This window comes from Scyliorhinus canicula, chromosome 3, assembly GCF_902713615.1.
Source record: "Scyliorhinus canicula chromosome 3, sScyCan1.1, whole genome shotgun sequence".
In the NCBI taxonomy this organism is placed as follows: domain Eukaryota; kingdom Metazoa; phylum Chordata; class Chondrichthyes; order Carcharhiniformes; family Scyliorhinidae; genus Scyliorhinus; species Scyliorhinus canicula.
Genome location: NC_052148.1, coordinates 118,414,171 through 118,437,394, shown reverse-complemented (window position 1 = coordinate 118,437,394; position 23,224 = coordinate 118,414,171). Strand labels below are relative to the sequence as shown.

At 48.1% G+C, this 23,224-nt stretch overlaps 1 protein-coding gene across 6 annotated transcripts in view; it reads left to right on the top strand.

The window, feature by feature from the left end:
* cep135 (centrosomal protein 135) overlaps nt 1–23,224 on the top strand; it is a 190,808-nt gene that overhangs the window by 5,147 nt on the left and 162,437 nt on the right. For 3 of the 6 annotated variants that reach the window (XM_038791153.1, XM_038791154.1, XM_038791148.1), the window contains exons 1-2: nt 12,904–12,948; nt 15,447–15,575. In XM_038791153.1, coding sequence (XP_038647081.1) covers nt 12,929–12,948; nt 15,447–15,575 — 149 coding nt within the window. In that variant the 5' untranslated portion in view covers nt 12,904–12,928. Of the gene's footprint in view, nt 1–12,903; nt 12,949–15,446; nt 15,576–23,224 lie in introns of those variants that run through there. The other 3 variants (XM_038791149.1, XM_038791151.1, XM_038791152.1) reach the window with 1 other exon arrangement.

Sequence of the window (23,224 nt, the reverse complement as noted above, 5' to 3'; positions counted from 1 at the left end):
CCAACCTCGCGCCCGAGGTGGAGGCATTCACTCTCCGGAGCACCTCACACCAGAACCCCCCTCCATATCCTCTCCCAACTCTTCCTCCCACTTTGCATTGATCCCTTCCAGTGGTGCCTTCCCCTCTTCCAAAATAACTCCGTAAACCACCAACACTACCCCTTCTCCAGTCCCCAGCACCTCCTCCAGCAATGTGGAGTCCGGCTCCACCGGGAAGTTCTGTATCTCCTTTCTGGCAAAAACTCGAACCTGCATGTGTCTAAACATTTCTCCCTGCTCCAGCCCGTACTTCGCTTCCAGCTCCTTCAATCCTGAAAACCGACCCCTAAGAAACAAATCTTTTAGTGTCTTAATCCCCTTCTCCCATTTCCGAAAATTTCCATCCCACTTTCCAAATCTGTGGTTCCCCCGAATCGGCATTTCCCTTGACCCTGCCCCCCCAACCCAAAGTGTTGGTGAAACTGCCTTCAAATTCTCAATGAAGCTATTATTACCGGACTCCCCGAGTACTTCCCCGGGGCTATCGGGAGCGGCACTGTTGCTAGTGCTTTCAATCCCGACCCCTTGCACAAACTCTCCTCCATTCTGACCCATTGGGAATCAACCCCTCTGACCCAGCTCCGCACCTTCTCCACATTCGCCGCCCAGGAGTAATTATAGAATTTACAGTGCGTAAGGAGGCCATTTGGCCCATCGAGTCTGCACCGGCTCCTGGAAAGAGCACGCTACCCAAGGTCAACACCTCCACCCTATCCCCATAACCCAGTAACCCCACCCAACACGAAGGGCATTTTGGACACTAAGGGCAATTTATCATGGCCAATCCACCTAACCTGCACATCTTTGGACTGTGGGAGGAAACCGGAGCACCCGGAGGAAACCCATGCACACACGGGGAGGATGTGCAGACTCCGCACAGATAGTGACCCAAGCCGGAATCGAACCTGGGACCCTGGAGCTGTGAAGCAATTGTGCTATCCACAATGCTACGGTGCTGCCTACATCAGGTTTGAAGACCCAAACCCCCTGCCTGCCTTCCCCTCTGTCGTAGCACCTTTCTAACTCTGTCCACCTTACCTCACCATATGAACAAAGCAATCCTTCCCTCAATCTCTCTGGAAAAAAAGCCTTTGGCAGGAAAATCGGCAGGCATTCAAAATTAACCAGAAATTGCGGCAACACGTTCATTTTAACCGCCTGTACCTGACCCGCCAGTGACAGAGGGAGACCATCCCACCTTGCGAGATCAGCTTTCACTCTCCCCACCAATCTAGAAATAGAACATAGAACAGTACAGCACAGAACAGGCCCTTCGGCCCTCGATGTTGTGCCGAACAATGATCACCCTACTTAAACCCACGTAACCCGTATACCCATAACCCAACAATTAACCTTACACTACGGGCAATTTAGCATGGCCAATCCACCTAACCCGCACATCTTTGGAATGTGGGAGGAAACCGGAGCACCCGGAGGAAACCCACGCACACACGGGGAGGACGGGCAGACTCCACACAGACAGTGACCCAGCCGGGAATCGAACCTGGGACCCTGGAGCTGTGAAGCATTGATGCTAACCACCATGCTACCGTGAGGCCCTCCCCCTCCCCCGGGCACCCTGCCCCCCCAGGTACCTAAAGTGAGTCCCTGCCCTACGGAATGGCAGCCCCCCCCCACCCCCGGCCGAGACACTACAAAATACTCACTCTTGCCTAGATTTAGTTTGTACCCCGAGAAAGACCCACACACTCGAAGCAGCTCCAATATTCCCCCTATCGACACACCCGGTTCCAACACGTATAACAGCAAATCATCGGCATATAAGGACACCCTATGCTCTATCCCCCCCCCCCCCCCCCCCCCCCCCCCCCGGCACTATTCTTTTCCATACCCCCGAACTTCTTAATGCGATGGCCAACAGCTCAATCGCGAGTGCAAACAGCAGGGTGGACATAGGACATCCCTGCCTAGTCCCACGGTGGAGAGAAAAGTATCTCGAGCTGATGTTGTTTGTGCGGACACTCGCCCTCGGATCCTTATATAGTAGCTTTACCCAGTTCACAGATCTTGGTCCAATCCCAAACCGCTCCAGAACTGCCATCACGTACCCCCATTCTACCTAGTCAAATGCCTTCTCAGCGTCCAATGCCACAACCACCTCTGTTTTCTTCCCCTCCGCCCATGCCATAACGACGTTCAATACCCTTCTAACATTTGAAAAGAGCTGCCTCCCTCTCATGAACCCTGTCTGATCTTCACCTATCACCTTCGGGAGGCACTCCTCCAGCCTACCTGCCAGTACCTTCGCCAGTAGTTTTGCGTCCACATTCAGAAGTGATATGGGCCTATACGACCCACACTCCGTCGGATCCTTAACGATGCCAGATATCTGACGCAATCGTAAGGTTGGTGAGTTTAGTACAGCATTCTATTGGCATGGCTGTGTACCTCAGAGATTGTGTGAAAGCTTAAATGTACGTGGCAATTCAAGGCAGAGGATTACTGAAAGGAGAGGTGGAAATGCTGGAAATGAATCCGTGCTAAAACAACAAAGGAAGAGCGTTGTTTGGAAGAAGATTCTAAGGCTTGTCTTTTTGAGAGTGGAGTTCGGGAAAATTCATGTAGAGACCAGTGAGATATGTTGGCTCGCAGTGTAATACTCATCTGGGCGGCGGCACAGTGGTTAGTACTTCTGCCTCAGAGCGCCGGGGACCAGGGTTCAATTACAGCCTTGGGTGACTGTTTGGAGTTTGCACTTTTCCCCGTGTCTGTGTGGATTTCCTCTAGGTGCTCCGGGTTTTCTCCCACAGACCAAAAATGTGCAGGTTAGGTGGATTGGCCATGATTTAAAAAAATTGCCCCTTAGTGTCTCGGGATGTACACGTTAAGTGGGATTAGAGAGATGGGGTGGAGAAATGGGCCTGGTAGGATGCTCTTTCAGAGGGTCAGTGCAAACTCAATGGGCCAAATAGCCTCCTTCTGCATTGTAGAGATTCTATGATTCTGTTCTATGGGGGAATTTGAGGACAGCTCCACAGAACTTATACTGGGTGGCATCTGGAACTCGGTTTCAGAGTGGAGTGTGTCTGACCACAGTTAGCTTATTGGTTTGCAGGGACTCTGTATTTACTGAGAACATTTTGGTGTAAAATATATTTTGTAACACATGTTACTCTAAAATCTGAGGATAAGTGGGAGTGAAGGAGTATTGTATTATAGTCAAACTTTTCATGTTTAATTTTTTTTGTGAAAAACTAATTGTCAGTCCTATGACTGTTCATTTACATTTCTAAAATAAATGTAAAAGTTAGTCTGTTGAGCCAGGGTTCCTTTCTGGAACTTTCCCAGCCAGTAATAACATCAACTGCAATTGTAGTAACAAAGGGGCACTCAACTCCAGACCTTATTAAAATCTTGATCCAATGGCATCAAGGATCCCAAGCAAAATTGAAGTCAGTTGCAAAAGTGGGGGAAAGCTCTCCTTCCGTTTCGCATGGATTGGTCATGGAATTGGATGGGTGGGTGGGCGGAGGAGTGGACCTGGGTAGAGTGCTTTTTCGGAGGGCTGTTGCAGACTTAATGGACCGAATGGCCTCCACCTGCATTGCAGTGATCCTATGGTTGAAGTCTTACATAGCACAAAGGTTTTTGTGATTATTGGAGGTCAATTATCCTCAGATGGCACAGCAGGTGTTTCTCAAGGTAGTGTCCTAGGCCCAAACATCTTCAGCTCCTTTATCATTGACCTTCCCTTCATCATTTTGGCCTCCTCATGAGGTCTCTAGGATCACTGATGCCAGTATTCCAATGATTGAAGGCACTGGATATTGTAACGGCAATGGGCCCTGACAACATTCCAGCAATAGTACTGAAGACTTCTGTTCTGGTACAGCTGTAACTGCATGATGTGGGAGCTGGTAGATCCCATTGCGAGCTGCAGTAACCACGTCTGCAGCAAGTGTTTGTTGCTCGAGGAATTTTGGCTCAGAATTGATGGGCTGGAGTCTGAGCTTCAGACACTGCAGCACGTCCAGGAGGAGAGAGTTCCCTGGACCCTTGATTTCAGGAGGCAGTCGCACCCCGTAGATTAAGTACCTCAAATTCGGCCAGGGTTCAGGGACAGCAGGGTGTGACTGCGATTGAAGCAGGTAGAGAGATCCTGAATTCAGAAATGGAGAAGCCTCAGCTCTTGACCTTGTCCAACAGGTACAAGGTACTTGCTCCTTATGTGACTCAGGAAAAGGACTGCTGGGAGGATGAGCTAGCTGACTACTGTACCGTGGTAGAGGAGACCATTCAAGCGGGGGAGCAAAAAGACAAGTAGTTATAGGGGATTCTATAATTAGAAGAACTGATGGCATCTTTTCTGAGCAGGACCAAGAGTCCTGCATGATATGTTGTCTGCTGGGTGCCACGGTGAGGAACATCTCTAACTGGCTTGAAAGGATAGTGGAGTGGAAGGGGAGGATCCAGTTGTTGTGGTCCATGTTGCGACATAAACATAGGCAAGACTAGGAAAGAGGACCTGTTTGGGGAATATCAGGAATTAGGAACAAAATTAACGAATAGGTCCTCGAGGATTATAATTTCTGGATTGTACCCGAGCCATGTGCAAATTGACATAGGGATGAAAAAATTAGGGAAGTAAACATGTGATTAAAGGAGTAGTGCGGGAAAGAGGGGTTCCATTTCATAGGGCACTGGCATCAGCTTTGGGACAGGAGTGATCTGTATCTTTGGGACGGTCTCTACCTGAACCAATCTGGGACCAGTGTTCTAGCGGAAAGGCTAAATAAGGTGATCACAAGGACTTTAAACTACCAAATTGGGGGGGGGGGGGGGGGGGGGGGGGAGGAAAGGCCTCAGGGGAACTCAATACAGTTCAAAAAAAAAGTAACAGGGCAGAGTGTAGAGAAATAGTCAGAAACCTAACTTTAGAAACTGCGGCTAATGGTAAAACTGCAAGAAGTGTAATGGTTAATGGGAATCAAAACAGCAGGTCAGCATGTGAGGAGAAGGTAGAGATTAATAGAATGAACAGGCAGGGCCAGTCTAACAACTACGAAGGAAAAAGGAAACAGAAAAAATAAAAATGTAAGATGACTGGGAGTGAAAGTTGTGGGAGTGAAAGCGGAGTGATATCATAGTTTAATAAAGTTAATCAGAATGTATGAAAAGTGTAGTGTACAAGAAAATCCTGCAAGGGAAAGATAAATCAGTAGGTTATATTTAAAAACCTTCCACCTCAATACACGCAGTATTCAAAATAAGGCACTAATAATTGAGACAAATGGGTATGATTTGGTGATGATTACTGAAATGTGGTTGCAGGGGGACTGGAGTTGAATGTTCAAGGGTACTCTGTATTTAGACAGGTTGGAACAGGAGGTGGATTTGCTTTATTGGTTAAAGATGACGCCAAGGCTGTATTAAGAAATTACGTTGGCACTAAGGGCCAAAATGTTGAATTGATCAGGGTGGAAATAAAAAAAAGAAGGGAAGAAACCCCTTGGAGTAATTTACCGGCCCCCGAACAATACTTCCAAAGTGGGGCATAGTAGAAACCAAGAAGTAATGGGGGCTTGTGAGAAGGGCACAGCGATAATCATGGGTGATTTTAACATGCATATTGACTGGATTAATCAAATTGGCAAGGGTAGTCTGGAGGGAGATTTCATTGAGTGTATGAGGAATTGTTTCTTAGAGCAAAATGTTATCGAGCCAACCAGGGAGCAGGCTATTTTAGATGTAGTATTGTGTAACAAAGAAGGGTTGATAAATAAATAGCCTTGTCGTTAACGATCCTCTTGGAAGGAGTGATCACAGCATGCTAGAATTTCAAATTCGCATTGAGTGAAGAAGGCAGAGTGCCATACTAGATTTTTTTTTTTTTAAATTTAGATTACCCAATTATTTTTTCCAATTAAGGGGCAATTTAGTGTGGCCAATCCACCTACTCTGCACATTTTTGGGTTGTGGGAGCGAAACCCACGCAGACACGGGGAGAATGCGCAAACTCCACACAGACAGTGACCCAGGGCCGGGATTCGAACCTGGGACCTCAGCGCCGTGAGGCGGTTGTGCTAACCACTAGGCCACCGTGCTGCCCTGCCATACTAGATTTTTAGCATTAGGCAGAGGTAATCATGCAGGCCTGAGGAAAGAGTTGGCTCAGGTAGGATGGGCACAGATAATTGAGGGTAGAACAGTTGAGGAACAATGGCAGATGTTATGGGAGATATTAAATACCACTCAATTACCGTACCAGCCTCCCCGGACAGGCGCCGGAATGTGGCGACTAGGGACTTTTCACAGTAACTTCATTGAAGCCTACTCGTGACAATAAGCGATTTTCATTTCATTTTTCATTAAAGTATATTCTTGAGAGGAAGAGGAATTATAAAAGGAAGAGAAACGTTCCTTGGTTAAAAAAGGGAATTCAAAGGGGACATAAAGACAAAACCTAGGATATACCATACTGCAGAAGCTAGTGGTAAGCTGGAGGATTGGGAGAACTTTAAGGTTCAGCAAAAAGCTACTAAAAATGAAATCAAAAGAGCTCAGATGAACTACGAAAGGAAATTAGCAAAGGAAATCATAAACACCGATACCAAAAGCTTCTTTAAGTATTTAAGGAGGAAGAGAATAGCTAAAGTAAATGTTGGCCCTTTAGAGGACGATACTGGTGAGGTAATAGTGCGGAACACAGATGGTGGAGGCACTGAACCAATAGTTTGTCTCTGTCTTCATGGTCGAGGATAATTTAAAAATTCCCAAAACTGCAGTTAATGCAGAGGAACTAGGGAGAAGATATTGAATAAACTGATGGGATTAAAGGCAGATATGTCTCCGGGACCTGATGGACTGCACCCTAGAGTATTAAAGGAGGTGGCAGCAGACAATGGATTCATTGGTTACGATATTTCAAAATTCCCTGGATTCTGGAAAGGCCCTGATGGATTGGAAATACGCTAATGTGATGCCCCTATTCAAAAAAGGAGAGAGACAAAAAAATAGGGAACTATAGACCGGTTAACTTGAACTTTGGTGAGGAAGTTGCTGGAATCAATCATTTGGAAAGACAAAGTTCAATCCATCGTTGTCATCGTGCTTTTATGAAGGTTAAGTCATGCTTGACAAACATTCTTTGAGGATGTAACCAGCAAGATGGATAATGGGGAACCTGTGGATGTGGTATATCTAGACTTCCAGAAGGCGTTTGACAAGGTGCCACATAAAAGACTAATCCAGAAGATGAGATAGCAGAGGATTGGTGGTAGAGTACTAGATTGGATTGAGGATTGGCTGATTGATGGAAAGCAGAGGGACGTGATAATGGGGCCCTCTCTGGCTGGCGAACTATAACCAGCGGGGTGCCACAGGGGTTAGTCCTCGGACTTCAACTGTTTACAATGTATATATAAGATCTCCATCAGGGACAGTGTAATGTCGCAAAATTTGCAGATGATAATAAGGTGGGAAAGCAGGTAGTGAAGAGGGCAGCACGGTAGCATTGTGAATAGCACAATTGCTTCACAGCTCCAGGGTCCCAGGTTCGATTCCGGCTTGGGTCACTATCTGTGCGGAGTCTGCACATCCTCCCTGTGTGTGCGTGGGTTTCCTCCGGGTGCTCCGGTTTCCTCCCACAGTCCAAAGATCTGCAGGTTAGGTGGATTGGCCATGATAAATTGCCCTTAGTGTCCAAAATTGCCCTTCGTGTTGGGTGGGGTTACTGGGTTATGGGGATAGGGTGGAGGTGTTAACCTTGGGTGGGATGCTCTTTCCAAGAGCTGGTGCAGACTCGATTGGCCGAATGGCCTCCTTCTGCACTGTAGATTCTGTGATTCTATGAGATGAAGAGTTTACAGACAGCTATGGAGAGTCTAGGAGAACAGGCCAAAATTTGTCAGATGGAGTTTAATGTGGGTAAGTGTGAGGCTATGAATTGTGGCCGAAAAAATTGACAGGCAAGTTATTATCTAAATGGAAAGCAGATTCAAAATACATCTGGGCAGAGGGATCTGGGTGTCTTTGATCATGAATCGCGGAAAGTCTGTATGCAGGTACGAAATATAATAAAAAAGGCAAATGGAGTTATTGCAAAAGGACTGGAGTATAAAAGTAGAGAAATGTTGTTGCAATTGTATGGAGTGTTGGTGAGAACACACCTGGAGTATTTTGGTCTCCTTATTTGAGGAAGGATGTGGTGGCATTGCCGGCAATTCAGAGAAGGTTCACCAGATTGATTCCGGGAATGAAAGGGTTGATGTATGAGGAGAGATTGAACAGTTTGGGCTTATACTTGCTGAGGTTTAGAAGGATGAAAGGGGAGACTTGCGATGGCGGCCATGGAGTGAGTGATCGAACATTTGGCAGCTTCCACTTGAGGCGTTTGTTTGGGACCTTTTCCCCATTTGTAGGGTGGATGTTTTGTTTAAAAAAAGGTGCAGGGGTGACTGGAGAAAGTTTAACACCACTGTGGGGCTGGTGGATGGATCCACGGACCAGAAGTGGATCGAGAAGAAGGGAGCTGTTGGTGCAGGAGAATCTTCATGTGACACAGGTCAAGATGGCGGAGGGTTAAAGGCCTACCCTGCCTGAGCAGTGGTCGATGGAGCATCTGGCGGACTTCTTTAATGAAAAGTTTAGCCGACAGAGGAGGGAGGCCCAGGAGGACCTAGCCATGGCAGTGGAACTATTAAAAGCGGAAAATTATCGTGTGGAGCAGAGGCTGGAGACCCAGGACCAGGCGACTCGGAAAGTGGAGGAGGCGGTGGGGGAGCGCGAGGAGCGGCTCGCCTCGTTGGTGGCTGAAGTGGTTCTAATGCGAGAGACCCAGAAGTGGTTAAAGGAGAAGGTGGAGGACTTGGAGAATCGCTCCCGGAGACAGAATCTAAGAATCGTGGGGTTGCCTGAAGGCATCGAGAGAGCGGAGGCTGGCATGTATATGGCCAAGATGCTGGAAACGTTGATGGGGGGCCTTTGACCAGCCCCTGGAGGTCGATCAAGAACACAGGGTGCTGATGAGGAAGTTGCAGGCAATTGTGCGTCTTCACCGGTTCCTGGGTAAGGAGAAGATATTGAGATGGGCGAGGTAGACAAGGAGGTGCACTTGGGAGGGGTACATGGTTTGGGTATACCAGGACCTGGGCGTGGACCTGGTGAAGAGGCGAGCCGGGTTTAATCGGGTGAACACTGCCCTCTTCAAAAAGGGGATGAAATTCGGGATGTTGCACTTGGCCGGCCTCTGGGTCACTTTTAATAGCCGAGAACATTATTTTGGAACACCATAGAATTTGCAGTGCAGAAGGAAGCCATCTGGCCCATCGAGTCTGCACCGGCCCTTGGAAAGAGCACCCCACTTAAGCCCACACCTCCACCCTATCCTCATAATCCCGCAACCTCACCCTATCCCCATAACCCAGCAACCTCACCAAAGCTTTTTGGACACTAGGGAAATTTAGCATGGCTAATCCACCTAACCTGCACATGCTTGAAATGTGGGAGGAAACCGGAGCACCCGGAGAAAATCCACGCAGACACGGGGAGAATGTTCAGACTCCACACAGACAGTGACCCAAGCCGCGAATCGAAGCTGGGGTCTTGGAGCTCTGAAGCAACAGTGCTAACCACTGTGCTACTGTGCCGCCCAAGAGGAGGCATGGGAGTTTTAAGAGTCAATGGACTGGCAGAAGAAGGGGGACATTGAACTGTGGAGCAGAGGGAGGAGATGGGTGCTGTCTCTGTCCATTTTTTCTTGTATCTTTTTTCGTTTGTTGGTTGTTTGAGAACTTCTGTCCTTTGAGACGTTTTGTTTTGAGGGGACACATTTTTTTCTTGTTCTGTTGTTGTTTGTGCAGTGGAGTGGGGGGTGGGGGTTGGTAGGAGACTCGGGTTCCTTGGGTGGGGCTGCCAGGCTAGCTGGATGAGCTCGTTAATGGGAGCGTAGTGGGGGGGTGGGCAGGTGGTTAGTGTAGCAGAGGAGGATGGGGTTTTTGTGTTGTTCAGGGGAGGAGGGGGGGGGTGCTGCTGCCAAAGGTGGTGTTACTGTGGCGTAATATGGAGGGAGTGGTGATGGTGGACATTATGGATGGGCCGGGAGGGTCACATGGCATGGCCTGGGGCTGGCCTAAGAAGGGATATGTTTGATCGGCAGGGAGGGTGGGGGCGGTGTTGCAGGGTGCCCTCCGAACAGGCTGGTCACATGGAATGTGAGGGGGTCGAATGGGCCAGTTAAACATGCGCATGTTTTCGTGCACCTGAGGAGCTTGAAGGTGGACGTGGCCTTTTTGCAAGAAACACACTTGAAGATCGGGGATCAGACGAGGCTAAGGATAGGGTGGGTAGGGCAAGTCTTTCATTCGGGATTAGACATGAAGACGCGAGGGGTGGTGGTGCTGGTAAATAAATGGGTGGCATTTGAGGTGGGGAACATTGTGGCAGATTCAGGAGGGCGGTTCATGATGGTTAGTGGGAAGCTGGAGGGGATGCCGGTGGTTTTGGTTAATGTTTTTGCCCCAAATTGGGACGATGTGGAGTTTATGAGGTGGGTGCTGGGGAAGATCCCGGACCTGGACTAATACCGGTTGATTGCAGAAGGGGGGGGGGGGGGGACTTTAACACGGTCATTGACCCAGGTTTGGACCGGTTGAGCCCACAATCAGGACAATGTCGGCGGTGGCGAAGGAGCTGAAGGGGTTCATGGGGTGGTGTGGACTGGACACACGCATAGAGGTTTGGGAGCCCGAGGACGAAGGAGTTCTTGTACTTCTCCCATGTGTACAGAGTGTACTCTCGGATTGATATTTTGGGCAAGTTATTGTTGGGGTCATTGTCACAGGATACTCGGCAATCGTGGTTTCAGACCACGCGCCACATTGGATAGACTTGCAAGTGGATCGGGGGGGGGGGGGGGGGGGGGGGGGGGGGGTAGGGGGTGGCGGGGGGGTGCAGTGCCCACAGTGGAGGCTCAACATAAGGTTGTTAGTGGATGAGGAGGTGTGTGAGCGGGTGAGGGCCGCAATCCGGGGGTATGGGATCTGAATGATAGAGGTGAGGTCTCAACCACCACAGTGGGATGCGTTCAAGGCAGTGGTTAGGCAGGAGTTCATATCATCCGGATGCATAGAGAGAAGGAGGAGTGAGCCGAGATGACAAGGTTGGTGGAGGAGATTCTGTGAGTGGACAGGAAGTACTTGGGGGCATCGGAGACAGGATTGTTGAAGGAGAGGCAGAAGCTCCAGATGGAGTTCGGGCTGGTGTCCACAGGGAAGGCAGCAGGGCAGTTGCGGAGGGCCAGAGGGGCAGTAAATGAGTATGGGAGAAGGCTAGTCGGATGCTGGCCCACCAATTCAGGCAGCAGGAGGAGGCGAGGGAGATGGGAAGAATTGGAGGGGTAGAGTGGTACTGGATCCGGTGGGGGTGAATGGGGTATTTGAGGAGTTTTACAAGTGGCTTTATGAATTGGAGCCCCCGACATGGGGGGGGGGGGGGGGGGGGGGGGGGGGGGGGGGGGTGCGGCGATTCCTGGACAGGTTGGAGTTCACCAAGGTGGAGGAGGACCTGGTGGAAGGGCTGGGGGCCCCCATCATTGGACTGGTAGGGGTAATGGAGGGCTTGAGTGTGATGCAGACAGGGAAGGTCCCGGGCCCGGATGGGTTTCCTATAGAGTTTTTTCAGACGTTTGGGGCGGATCTGGGTCCCCTGCTGGTGAGGGCATGTAATGAGGCGAGGGAAAAGTGGGAATTGCTCCATACATTATCGCATGCGCCCATATCCCTAATACTGAAGAAGGATAAAGATCTGGGGCAGTGTAGGTCCTATCGCCCTATATCGCTATTAAATGGGGACGCTAAATTGTTTGCAAAGATCCTGGCCTTGCGAATTGAGGACTGTGTACCTGGGATGATAGGGGAAGATCAGGCAGGGTTTGTAAAGGGGAGGCAATTGTCAGCAAATGTTCGGAGATTACTAAAAGTGATAATAATACCCCTGGCAGGATAGAACGTAGAGGTGGCAGTGGCAATGGACGCAGAGAAGGCTTTTGATCGGGTGGAGTGGGAATACCTGTGGGACGTGTTAGGGCGGTTTGGGTTCGGTTAACGTTAGTGGACGGTCCGATTCTTGTATAGGGCGCCAGTAGCGAGCGTGCAGTCGAATCGAGTGAGCTTGGGGTATTTTAGGCTACACATGGGACAAGGCAGGGGTGCCCACTCTCTCCGTTGCTTTTTGCCTTGGCAATAGAGCCATTGGCCATGGCGCTTAGAGCGTCAAGGAGCTGGAGAGGGATTGTGCGGGGGCGGGGAGGGAGGGTGTTGAGCACAGCATCTCGCTGTACGCCAATGAATTACTGCTTTATATTTCAGGCCCATGGGGACGTATTGGGGGAATTTTGAGTATTCTGGAGGAGTTTGGCCTGTTTCCCGGATATAAGCTAAACATGGGGAAGAGTGAGGTGTTCCTCGTCAAGGCCAGGAGGCAGGAGAAGAGGTTGGGAGAGTTGTCGTTCAGGGTGGTGGGGGCAAGATTCAGAAATTTTGGTATCCAGTTGGTGCAGCAATGGGAATAGCTGTACAAGTTGAATCTGGCACGGTTGGTGGAACAGATAGAACATAGAACCTACAGTGCAGAAGGAGGCCATTTGGCCCATCGAGTCTGCACCGACCCATGTAAGCCCTCACTTCCACCCTATCCCCATAACCCGATAGCCCCTCCTAACCTTTTTGGTCACTAAGGGCAATTTATCCTGGCCAATCCACCTAACCTGCACGTCTTTGGACTGTAGGAGGAAACCGGAGCACCCGGAGGAAACCCACGCAGACACGGGGAGAACGTGCAGACGCCGCACAGAGAGTGACCCAGCGGGGAATCGAACCTGGGACCCTGGCTCTGTGAAGCCACAATGCTAACCACTTGTGCTGCCCGGGAGATGAAGGGAGATTTTAAGAGGTAGGGTGTGTTGCCACTTTTGCTGGCAGGGCGGGTGCAGACAGTGAAAATGACGGTGCTGCCGAGGCTTCTATTTGTTTTTCAAAACCTCCCGATGTTCGTCCCAAAATCATTCTTTAAAAAAGTCAATACTTTGATCTTGGGGTTTCTGTGGACAGGCAAACCCCACAGGTTTAGGTGGTGTTGGAACGGTGGCAAGGTGGGGACAGATCCTCTGACTGCGCAAGAAGGGTGATCGTATCAAAATGCAAATTATGTCCTTTTGTCCTCTCAATGGTCCCCTTTTGAAATGGACCCGGAGGGTTCCAGATCTGAGAAGTCACTTTGTAGATTTGCTGGCAAACAGGTTTCGATCCATGAGTCCTCTGTTTTCATGATTACATTTAGATGTGAAGTTCCACAGGCTAGAAGAGGATTATCTTTTGTTCTTGTAACTGCTATTGGTAGGTTCTGGAACAAAGGGTTGATCTTGTGGTCATATGACCTGTAGCAGTCATCTTTTGGTTCATCAAAAATTCCACTAAAAAGTTTTGGATTTATTTTCATATCATATTGACACACACACCTGGGATATTACTGCAGGAGTTTCTCATGGTATGTCCTAGGCCCAACAATCTTCAGCTGCGTCATTACCTCCCCTCCATTACAAGGTCAGAAGTGGGGATGTCCGCTGATGTTTTGGAACCGTGTTCACCATTCGCGACTCATTAGACACTGAAGCAGACCAGGCTGACATGGTGGCACAGTGGTTAGCACTGCAGCGTCACAGCTCCAGGGGCCCAGGTTCAATTCCGGCCTCGGGTGACTGTGTGGAGTTTGCACATTGTCACCGTGTCTGTCGGTTTCTTCCGGGTGTTCCGGTTTCCTCCCACTGTCCAAAGATGTGCAGGTTAGGTGGAGTGGCCATGCTAAATTGCTCCTTAGTGTCCAAAGGGTTAGGTGGGTTTACTAGATTATGGGGAAAGGGTGGGGGGCATGGGCTTGGGTAGGGCGCATTTTTGGAGGGTCAGTGCAGACTCAGTGGGTCCTCTGCACTGTAAGTATTCTATGATTCTATGTCCATGTGCGGCGAGTCCTGGGCAGTATTCAGGCTTGGGCTGATAAGTGCAAATAACATTAGCTCCACACAAGTGCCAGGGATTGACCATCTCCAACAAGAGAGAATCTAACAATTTTCCCTTGACATTCAATGACAGTACCATCACTGAATCCCCCTCTATCAACATCCTGGGGGTTACCATTGACCTGAAACTGAACTGGACCAGCCACACACATACTGTAGATTCAAGAACTGGGTCAGAGGCTAGGCATCCTGAAGCAAGTAACTCACCTACTGACTCTCGAAAGCCTGTCCCCCATCTACAAGACTCAAGTCAGGTGTGTGATGAAATACCCTCCACTTGCCTACATGAGTGCAGCTCCAACAATAGAAGAAGCTGAACGCCATCCAGGAAAAAGCAACCCGCTAGAATGGCACCCATCCACCACCTTAAAAATTCACTCGATCCGCCACCGGTGTACAGTGACAGCAGTGTGTACCATCTACAAGATGCATTGCAATAAATCCCCAAGTCTCCTTCGACAACACCTTCAAAACCTGTGACCGAATATCGAGAGGGACAAGGTCAGCAGATACATGGGAACACCAACATCTTCAGGTTCCCCTCTGAGCCACACACCCTCCTGACTTAGAACTATATCACCCCTCCATTACTGTCGCTTTGTCAAACTCAAAGGGGTCTCTTCCTCACAGCAATGTGGATATTCCTACAACACATGGACTGCAGCAATTCAAGAAGGCAGTTAACTACCACCTTCTCAAGGACAATTGGGGATTGGCAATAAATGCTGGTCTAGCCAACAATGGCAACAGCCTATGAACAAATATTTTTAATAACATTGTCAATCGGGTGAAATAATTTGTCACTATTTACAATATCGTAAATCATCCACTTTTTGAATACCACTACCATTTCATTATAGCATCTTCTCTGCTCTAGTGAGAGAAAATTGAACTTTCCAGTTGTCTTTAACTGTAATCTCTCATTCCTGCTAACATCCTAATGTTGGTGACCTTCACAGCAACCATTAATATTCTTATTTCTCATGGTTTTAAAACTCCTCTTTACAGAGCATTGGTCAACCAACCTCCTTTAAATCTATCATGTGTTTCTATCTCATTTAGAGATGAACAAATAAATGGATTTATCTTTCTATTGAATATTCTAATTTTGATTCTAGGTGTCAAGAGTTCTACAGTAATTATCATCCATTGTGCTTTAGATTTTTCTTGTTCTAAGGTCTATGCTGTCATGCCCTTATTGCAGATTCTTAGTTCCTGCTATGTCCATTAGATGGCGTCTGGAAAGCTTGGCAGAAGTATGGAATGCCTTCTTGAGATTCATATTTCTTTACTGTTATGCCTGCTTCTGTTATGTTCACTTTTGTATTATACTTTCTACATGTATTAATGTCTAGGATTTTACCTAAATTTGCAGAGAAACGGTTCTTACAATGACCACCACTTCGGAGAGAAAGTTTATAAACCTGCGGAAGCGTTTAGATCAACTTGGCTACAGGCAGCCCCTCGGGATCGAGACACTCCCATTAGTGGAAAAACTTTTCAGGTATTTTAACTTTTGCTGTACTGTATTTTTCAGAGTTGAGAGGTTTATCTTATGGCAAAAAACACTACATATGTTGTGTTTCAAAGCATTGTAATTTCCTTAGTTTGCTTAAAAAGTAATCTATAGCTATTGTTGCTCCTAAAATTACCAGTTGTGCAGTAATTTTACTATGAACCCAACTATATAGCCATGTTTTCTCAGCACACTTGAATGTCACACTTTCTATCTGTACATTTTGTTCTGTGCTTAGGCTTGAGGGGCTGAAATTTCAAATCAAGAGTGGGCAATCAGCAAGAGCTGCTAAAAACTTCAAAGGAGAAGCTAAAACAATCATTCAAAATTTTTTTTAAATCTTTGTTTCTCCGCAAAGCTATAGCAATAAAACCTGTAACATAACATGCAGTTAGTAAGGCAAATGCAATGTTAGCATTCATGCCAAGAGGGTTAGAGTTCAAGAGCAGGGATGTTGTATAAGGCTCTGGTCAGACCCCATTTGGAGTACTGTGAGCAGTTTTGGGCTCCGTATGCAAGGAAGGATGTGCTGGCCTTGGAAAGGTTCCAGAGGACGTTCACAAGTATGAGGAACGGTTGAGGACTCTGGGTCTGTACTCGTTGGAGTTTAGAAGGATGAGGGGAGGGATCTTATTGAAACTCACAGGATAATGCCAGGCCTGGGTAGAGTGGACGTGGAGAGGATGTTTCCACTAGTAGGAAAATCTTGAACCCGAGGGCACAATCTCAGTCTAAAGGGACGATCCTTTAAAACAGAGATGACGAGGAATTTCTTCAGGCAGAGGGTGGTGAATCTGTGGAACTCCTTGCCGCAGAAGGCTGTGGAGGCCAAATCACTGGGTGTCTTTAAGACAGATAGATAGGTTTTTGATTAATAGGGAGATGGGAGATCAGGGGTTATGGGGAAAAGGCAGGAGAAGGAAAAGGCAGGAGAATGGGGATCAGAAAAATATCAGCCATGATTGAATGGCGGAGCAGACTCATGGGCCCAGTGGCCTACTTCTGCCCCTATGTCTTATGGTCTTATTATTTACAAAAAAGCTATTGAGCTCATGTTTATCAGCATTTTCATGCTGGCAGTCTGTGGGGAGATTTGGCTGCTCTGAGCTGAGCCCCAGCCTGAGCCTGTGTGGTGTGCGGCTCTGGTCTTGCTGGCAACATTTTTAACTGGGCTGTTGCTGCAACTCCAAAACACTGTTCAACATTTCCGATATAAAATATGCGAGTGTTCATTATCATTTGCAGTTGCAAATCAGGCACAACGAGTCTACACTGAAAAACACTTATGCAGAAAACTGGTCATCCTAGTCCGACCCATTTCAGCCTGTTCCTACACAGGCATTGCACACAATCTTTAAACCATTCAGGTCTAATGGTACATATGCAGATTGTCATTGAACATTCGTCTGGTGTCTGCTTGTCCATTGGGTGATGTTGCCTCCCCGGAGAATTTCACTGCCATGGTGAGTCTTGCTGCTGTGGTAATTGTTGCTGCTTTATGTTGCCTTTGTTCCCATGATTCCCCCTGATTAGCATCCCTCCCCCCTCTTAAATTTCTGCCTAAACTGCCTCCAAATCTTCAAAGTGGCCACCACCACCAGACTCAGAATACTTTCCTGAAGCCATCTGGAGTTGCCAGTGCCCGCAACCCGTCCCCCTACACGAGCCTGCTTCGATCTTTACCCACAGAGCCCCCTCCCTGCTCCAGCCATGCACCATCAATGCATTCGTTGCCCAATAATAATACAGCGAACTTGGGAGCCTGACACCCCCCCCCCCCCCCCCCCCCCCCCCCCCCCCCCCCCCCCCCCGGCCTGTCGTTCCCTCTGCAAAATCCACCCTCCTAATCCTGCCCCTGCCCCCCCCCAAACATGAACGACGAGATCAACCTGTCCAACCCCTGAAGAAAGAATTGGGTCAAAAGATGGCAGACATTGAAATAGAAACAGAAACCGCAGCAAAACTTTCATTTTAGCTGCCTGCACTGGGCCCACCAACGACATTGTCCCACCTCGAATGATTGGCCTTCACCCTCCCCACCAAACTAGTGAAATTATACTTCTGGAGCCCTCCCCAGTCTCCGGCCACCTGCATCCCTAAATACCTAAAGTGGGTTTCCACTAAGCGGAATGCCAGCACCCACGCCACCCCTGCTCCTACTCCCGGCAGGGAGACCATTTCCTAGGACACCCCGAACTCCTCAGTGCAATGGCCAGGGGCTCTATAGCCAATGCAAACAACGGGGGGGGGGGGACGACACCATGCAGTGCAAAATACCCCAAATTTATGCTGTTAGTGCGAGCACTCGCCATCGGTTCCTTATACAACTGCCGCAAACCTCGGCCCACTTCTAAATTTCTTCAATAGCGCCATCAAGTAACCCCACTGTACCCGATCAAATGCCCCCTGTGATCAGTACCACCACCACCTCCGCCTGAGAAAGGACCACATTCAGCAACTACCTCATGTTTCAGAACAACTGCCTTCCCTTCATGAACCCCATCTGATCCTTCCCAATCACCTTCGGGAGACACCCTTTCCAACCTTGATGCCAACACCGTTGTCAATATTTTGGCATCTACATTCAGCAGAGATATTGGCCTATATGACCCACACCCCACCGGTTCCTACCCTTTAGCAGGATTGAGACAGAAGCCTGCCCCATCGGTTGTGGCAAGACATCCCTACCTATCGCTTCCTCAAACATTCCCACATCAACGGCACCAGCTTATCTTTAAATTTCAACTGGGAACCGATTGGGCCCCACCTCCTTCCCTGTCTGCATTCTCCAATTGCCTCCTTCACCTGCCCTCCCACCGGCTCCTCCAAGCCTGCTCTATCATCCTCTCCCATCCTCAGATAGTCTAACCCATCCAAGAACTCCCTCAGCCCCAGCGCCTCCCTCCGGTGGCTCCGACCTATAGAGGTCCCTATAAAACTCAAATACTTTATTAATCTGCTCCAGGCCTCCACCAGCTTCCCTGTCCTATCCCGTACCCGAACTATCTCCCTCGCTGCTATCTCATTATGTAGCTGGCCGGCCAGCATAAGCCCTGCCTTCTCCCCGTAATCGTAGACAGTGCCCCTTTCAACCAGCGCACCGTTTTCCCTGTGGAACCACACCTGCAAAACCTTCCTCTTGGCCAGGAGGCCCAGGTCCGAGTCCCCCGTATACCTCCCATCCACCTCTGAAATCTTCTCTATCATTTGGCATTCCTCCCTCTACCTACTTGTTCACCTTAGCCTTGAATGAGATCACCTCCTTCCTCACTACTGCCCTCAAAGCCTCCCAAACCACCAGCTGCAGCACCTCCCCCGTGCAATTAGAACATAGAACAGTACAGCACAGAACAGGCCCTTCGGCCCTCGATGTTGTGCCGAGCACCCTACTCAAACCCACGTATCCACCCTATACCCGTAACCCAACAACCCCCCCTTAACCTTACTTTTTAAGGACACTACGGGCAATTTAGCATGGCCAATCCACCTAACCCGCACATCTTTGGACTGTGGGAGGAAACCGGAGCACCCGGAGGAAACCCACGCACACACGGGGAGGACGTGCAGACTCGTGGTTAGACTATACCGCCACTTTGTCTTTCCCAAACAGATGCAGATGAAAATGCTCATAAACTAAGTCAACGGCAAGTACTCTTTCTCAATCTGTGTGCAGCGGCGTTCAGAATGCGTTAACGTTCTGGATGAAAATGCAACTGGTTGTCCTTTCTGCATGAGAATTACTCTGAGTCCTGTCTTGCTGGCATCACTCTGCGGGGTGACCTAATCACTACCATCATAGTACCTCGCATCGGCATTGTCTGTTGTTTGATGTGAGAAAAAGCTGCTTGTTGTTCTGTGTTCCAATACAACTTGCTTTGTAGTGAAATTCTGCAGAGGTTCACACTGTAATGACAAATTGCCCAAGAACCTTACTAGGTAATTCACAAATTCAACAAATCTGCTCTGCTTCATCTCTGTTGATTTCTGCATCTCTGTTACAGCTCTCATCAGGATCAGGGAAAACTCCTTTCGCTATCAGTACAGGACCTCTGTACTTGACTTCAGTGACCTTCCATTGCAGTTTCTTCTTGTTCAGCTTCAGATTCACCTCTAGCAGTCTCACTAGACTCAGATTATGGTCTGTGAAGGCTTCTTCCATTGTATCTCCACATCCACAGACTAATAGATCATCGACAATCACTTTCACAGATCATTGACTATCTTGTGCTTGTGCATTGATACTCTTCTAGAGCATTAGAAATGTCAAATGTCATGCTCAGCCATCTGTACCTCTCAAATGACATCCATAATAGAGTCAGGAAACCGCTGCTTTCCAACTTCACTTGCTAGTATCCGTCCTTCATATCTAGGGCAGTAAAGACCTTTGTCTTGGCAAATTGTGGGAAAGTTTCTTCAATGGTTGGCATGGGATAATGAGATCTCGACAAAGCTTCATTGAGGTCCTTTGGATATATCTGTTTTACAGGTTATCTCAAGTTGCTAATCCAGTCTGTAGGAGTTGTCACTTTCTTCATTCCTCCCATTTTCTTCAAGCTTCTCTGTATGTCTTTTGGACTGGACTTGAGGACAGCTGGAGCTCCTTGGAAGATGCAGAGTTCGTCTCACTCTCACCTTCAAGCTGATGTTCGCCAAGAAGTCATCCAAGACCAATGAAAATAGATTTGTAATTCTTTAGGCTTTGTTCAGCAGTCATTGACTTTGTGTTGTGAAGGACTTCCAGTGGTGGCATGTAGGGAGTGGTCGCATATGAGGTGGCACCCGCCTAGGTGCTTTTATTTTTGACTTTTTCGCCCAGCTTTTGGGGCCTGTTTTGGTTCAAACTCAACTAATTTGATGGGATAAAGTTCCCACACAAGAGAAATGCCCAGAAGGTCCAGGTCAAAGAAGCCAGCAAGTAAAGAGTCGTCGATAGTCTCAGAAACCTCTTGAGTCTCTTCTGCTGTGAAAATGGTGGAGGCTGCTGCTGTGACTCAGGTCACTCCACTGATGCTTACAGGGATCTTGGCAACGGAATTTAAGAAACTGCGGCAGGCTATCTCCAAGGACCTCTACAATTCAATAAAAGTGGCCCTGGCTAAGATGGAGGAGACTGTAAAGGCGTATGTTGCTGTGTTGCAGGATTGGAGGCGGCTCTCTTGGAGCAGAGCAATCAGATTGTCTCCTTGGAGGCTGAGATGGCAATGTTGGCCAGTGATAATAAAGCATCGCGGGCCAAGGTGGAGAATCTCTCCAAGTGACAGAACATCAGAGTCGTGGGGCTGCTGGATGGAATGGAGGACCCAAATCCGACTGACTACATATCGAAGATGTTTGGGAAGATGGTGGGAGAGGGTGGATCGACATCCCCTCCAGAGTTGGATCAAGCCCACCAGTCACTTAGGAATATTTGACCTTCTGGCGACCAATCACAAGCAATCATCGTGAGGTTCCATAGCTATCAGGAGAAGGAACAAGTCCTGAGGTGGGCGAAAGATCACCAAGATCTCAAATGGGTGGCACACGGCATTAGGATCTATCAAGATGCTGGAGTGGAGCTTGCTAAAAGGTGGGCGATATTTAACAAGGCCAAGGCTGTGTTAAGAGTCGAATTCGGTTTGGGGTGGTATTCCCTGCATGCTCCCGAGTGACTTATGATATGAAAGACTATTATATTGATGCACCAGAGGAGGCTGATGCTTTTTGTTCGGAAACATGGGCTGGGGATGAGTTAATTGTAATTTGTTTAGGATTTTGGTATTCATAGAATCCCTACAGGGCAGAAGGAGACTATTCAGCTTATCAAGTCTGCACTGACCCTCTGAAAGATCACCCTACCAAGGCCCAACCCCCTGCCCTATCCCTGTGACCCCACCTAACTGAAGAGGTTAGCTGATGGGAGCAAAATGGTGGGGGTAACTGCAGCTCCTTATTTTTGTGTAGTTTTAGATAATGAGCATAGGGTTTTTGTTTTGTTTGGGGTTAGGGCTAGTTGAGGTAGGGGTTCCATGTTTTTGTTCGCCTTTCGGCTGCCTTCCAGGAGATTGTGCAGGTAAGGGACTCGGGTGGCAGGTAGTTTCCACCCATCGAAGGTCAATGCCTTTGAAACCTTTTATCGAACTCTGTACAGATTGGAGCCTCAGAGGAGTGGTCACCCATGATGCAGTTTTTGGAGGGGTTGTCGTTCTGGTGGTGGAGAGGGAGAGGAGTTGAAATCTCTGTTAGGCCGAGAACGTTACGGCTTAATGCAGTTGGGTAAAACTCCGGGTCCAGATGGATTTCCCATCGTGTTATTAGAAATTTGTGGGGCAGTTGATCCCACTGATATTGGACATGTCTGGGGGGTATTGCAGGTTACATTGGTGTATGCCTCTATTTCCCTGATGTGGATCATATCGGCCTATCTCGTTGTTGAATGCTGATGATAAATTGCTGTCTGAAGTGCTGGCAATGCGGTTGGAGCCCTGCCTTCCATCTGGGTTTTGTCAAGGCAGCTGTTGGCCAATATACATTGATTATTACATATCATCCTTTCTCCCTCTCTAGCAACCGAACTAGCTGAGATTGTTTCAATGGATGTCGTAAAGCCGTTTGATAGAGTCAAGTGGGTATCTATTTGAGATTCTTGTGAGGGTTTCAGACCAAAGTTTCTATCTTGGATACGTTTGTTGTATAGGACTCTGACCCCGTAGTGTTCGCACAAACGACATGAGCTCAGGTTACTTTCAGTTGAATAGGGATACGAGGCAGAGTTGTCCATTGTCTCTGCTTTTAGTTATTTTGGCAATCGAACCACTGCCCATAGCATTGAAACTTTCCACTATGTGGAGGGGGATAAAGTGGGCTGGCAAGGAGCATAGGGTGTCTTTGTATTTTTTCATTTCATTTCATTTCATATCGTGGACCCAGTCTCCACCATGGGTGAGATAATGAAGCTACTTAGGAGCTCACTGGCTATAAGTTGAATTTGGATTCGAATGAGTACTTTCCAGTGACTCCTTCAGGGAGAGGAACTGATCTGGGGATGTTGCCTTTTCACCTTTATAGATCTAGCTTTCATTTTCTCAGAATTTGAGTGGTCCATGATTGAGCCTCGCTTAATAAATTAAATTATGCTAGCCTGATTAATGGGGTTAGAACTGATTCGCAGAAGTGGGATAACCTCCCCGTATCCTTGGTGGACAGCGTTCAGACGTTTAATTTGAACTTCCTTCAGAGATTTTTATTTATTTTTCAGTGTCTCCCCATTTTTCTTCCCAAATCGTTCTTTGCTAGAGTCAACAAGATGATAGCTTCATTCATTTGGGCGGGCAAGACCCCAAGGATTCACAGGGTGTTTCTTCAGAGAGATACAGTTGGGTAGCTTAGCCTGATCTAATTTGTTATTTTATTACTGGGTAGCCAATATTGAAAAAGTACTGGGATGGCTCAAGGATCCTAATTCCATATAGGGACAGATGGAGGTGAGCTCGTGTAGTGGTTCTAGCTTGGGGGTCTTGGTAACTCCTTTGCTTCCATTTTCCCATGCAAAATTGATCTTGAGTCCGGTAGTGGTGAGGATTTGGAGGCAGTTTAGACAATATTTTAAGCTCTACTCCATGTCGTTATCAGCCACTATTTGTTGGAATCATCTCTTTCCG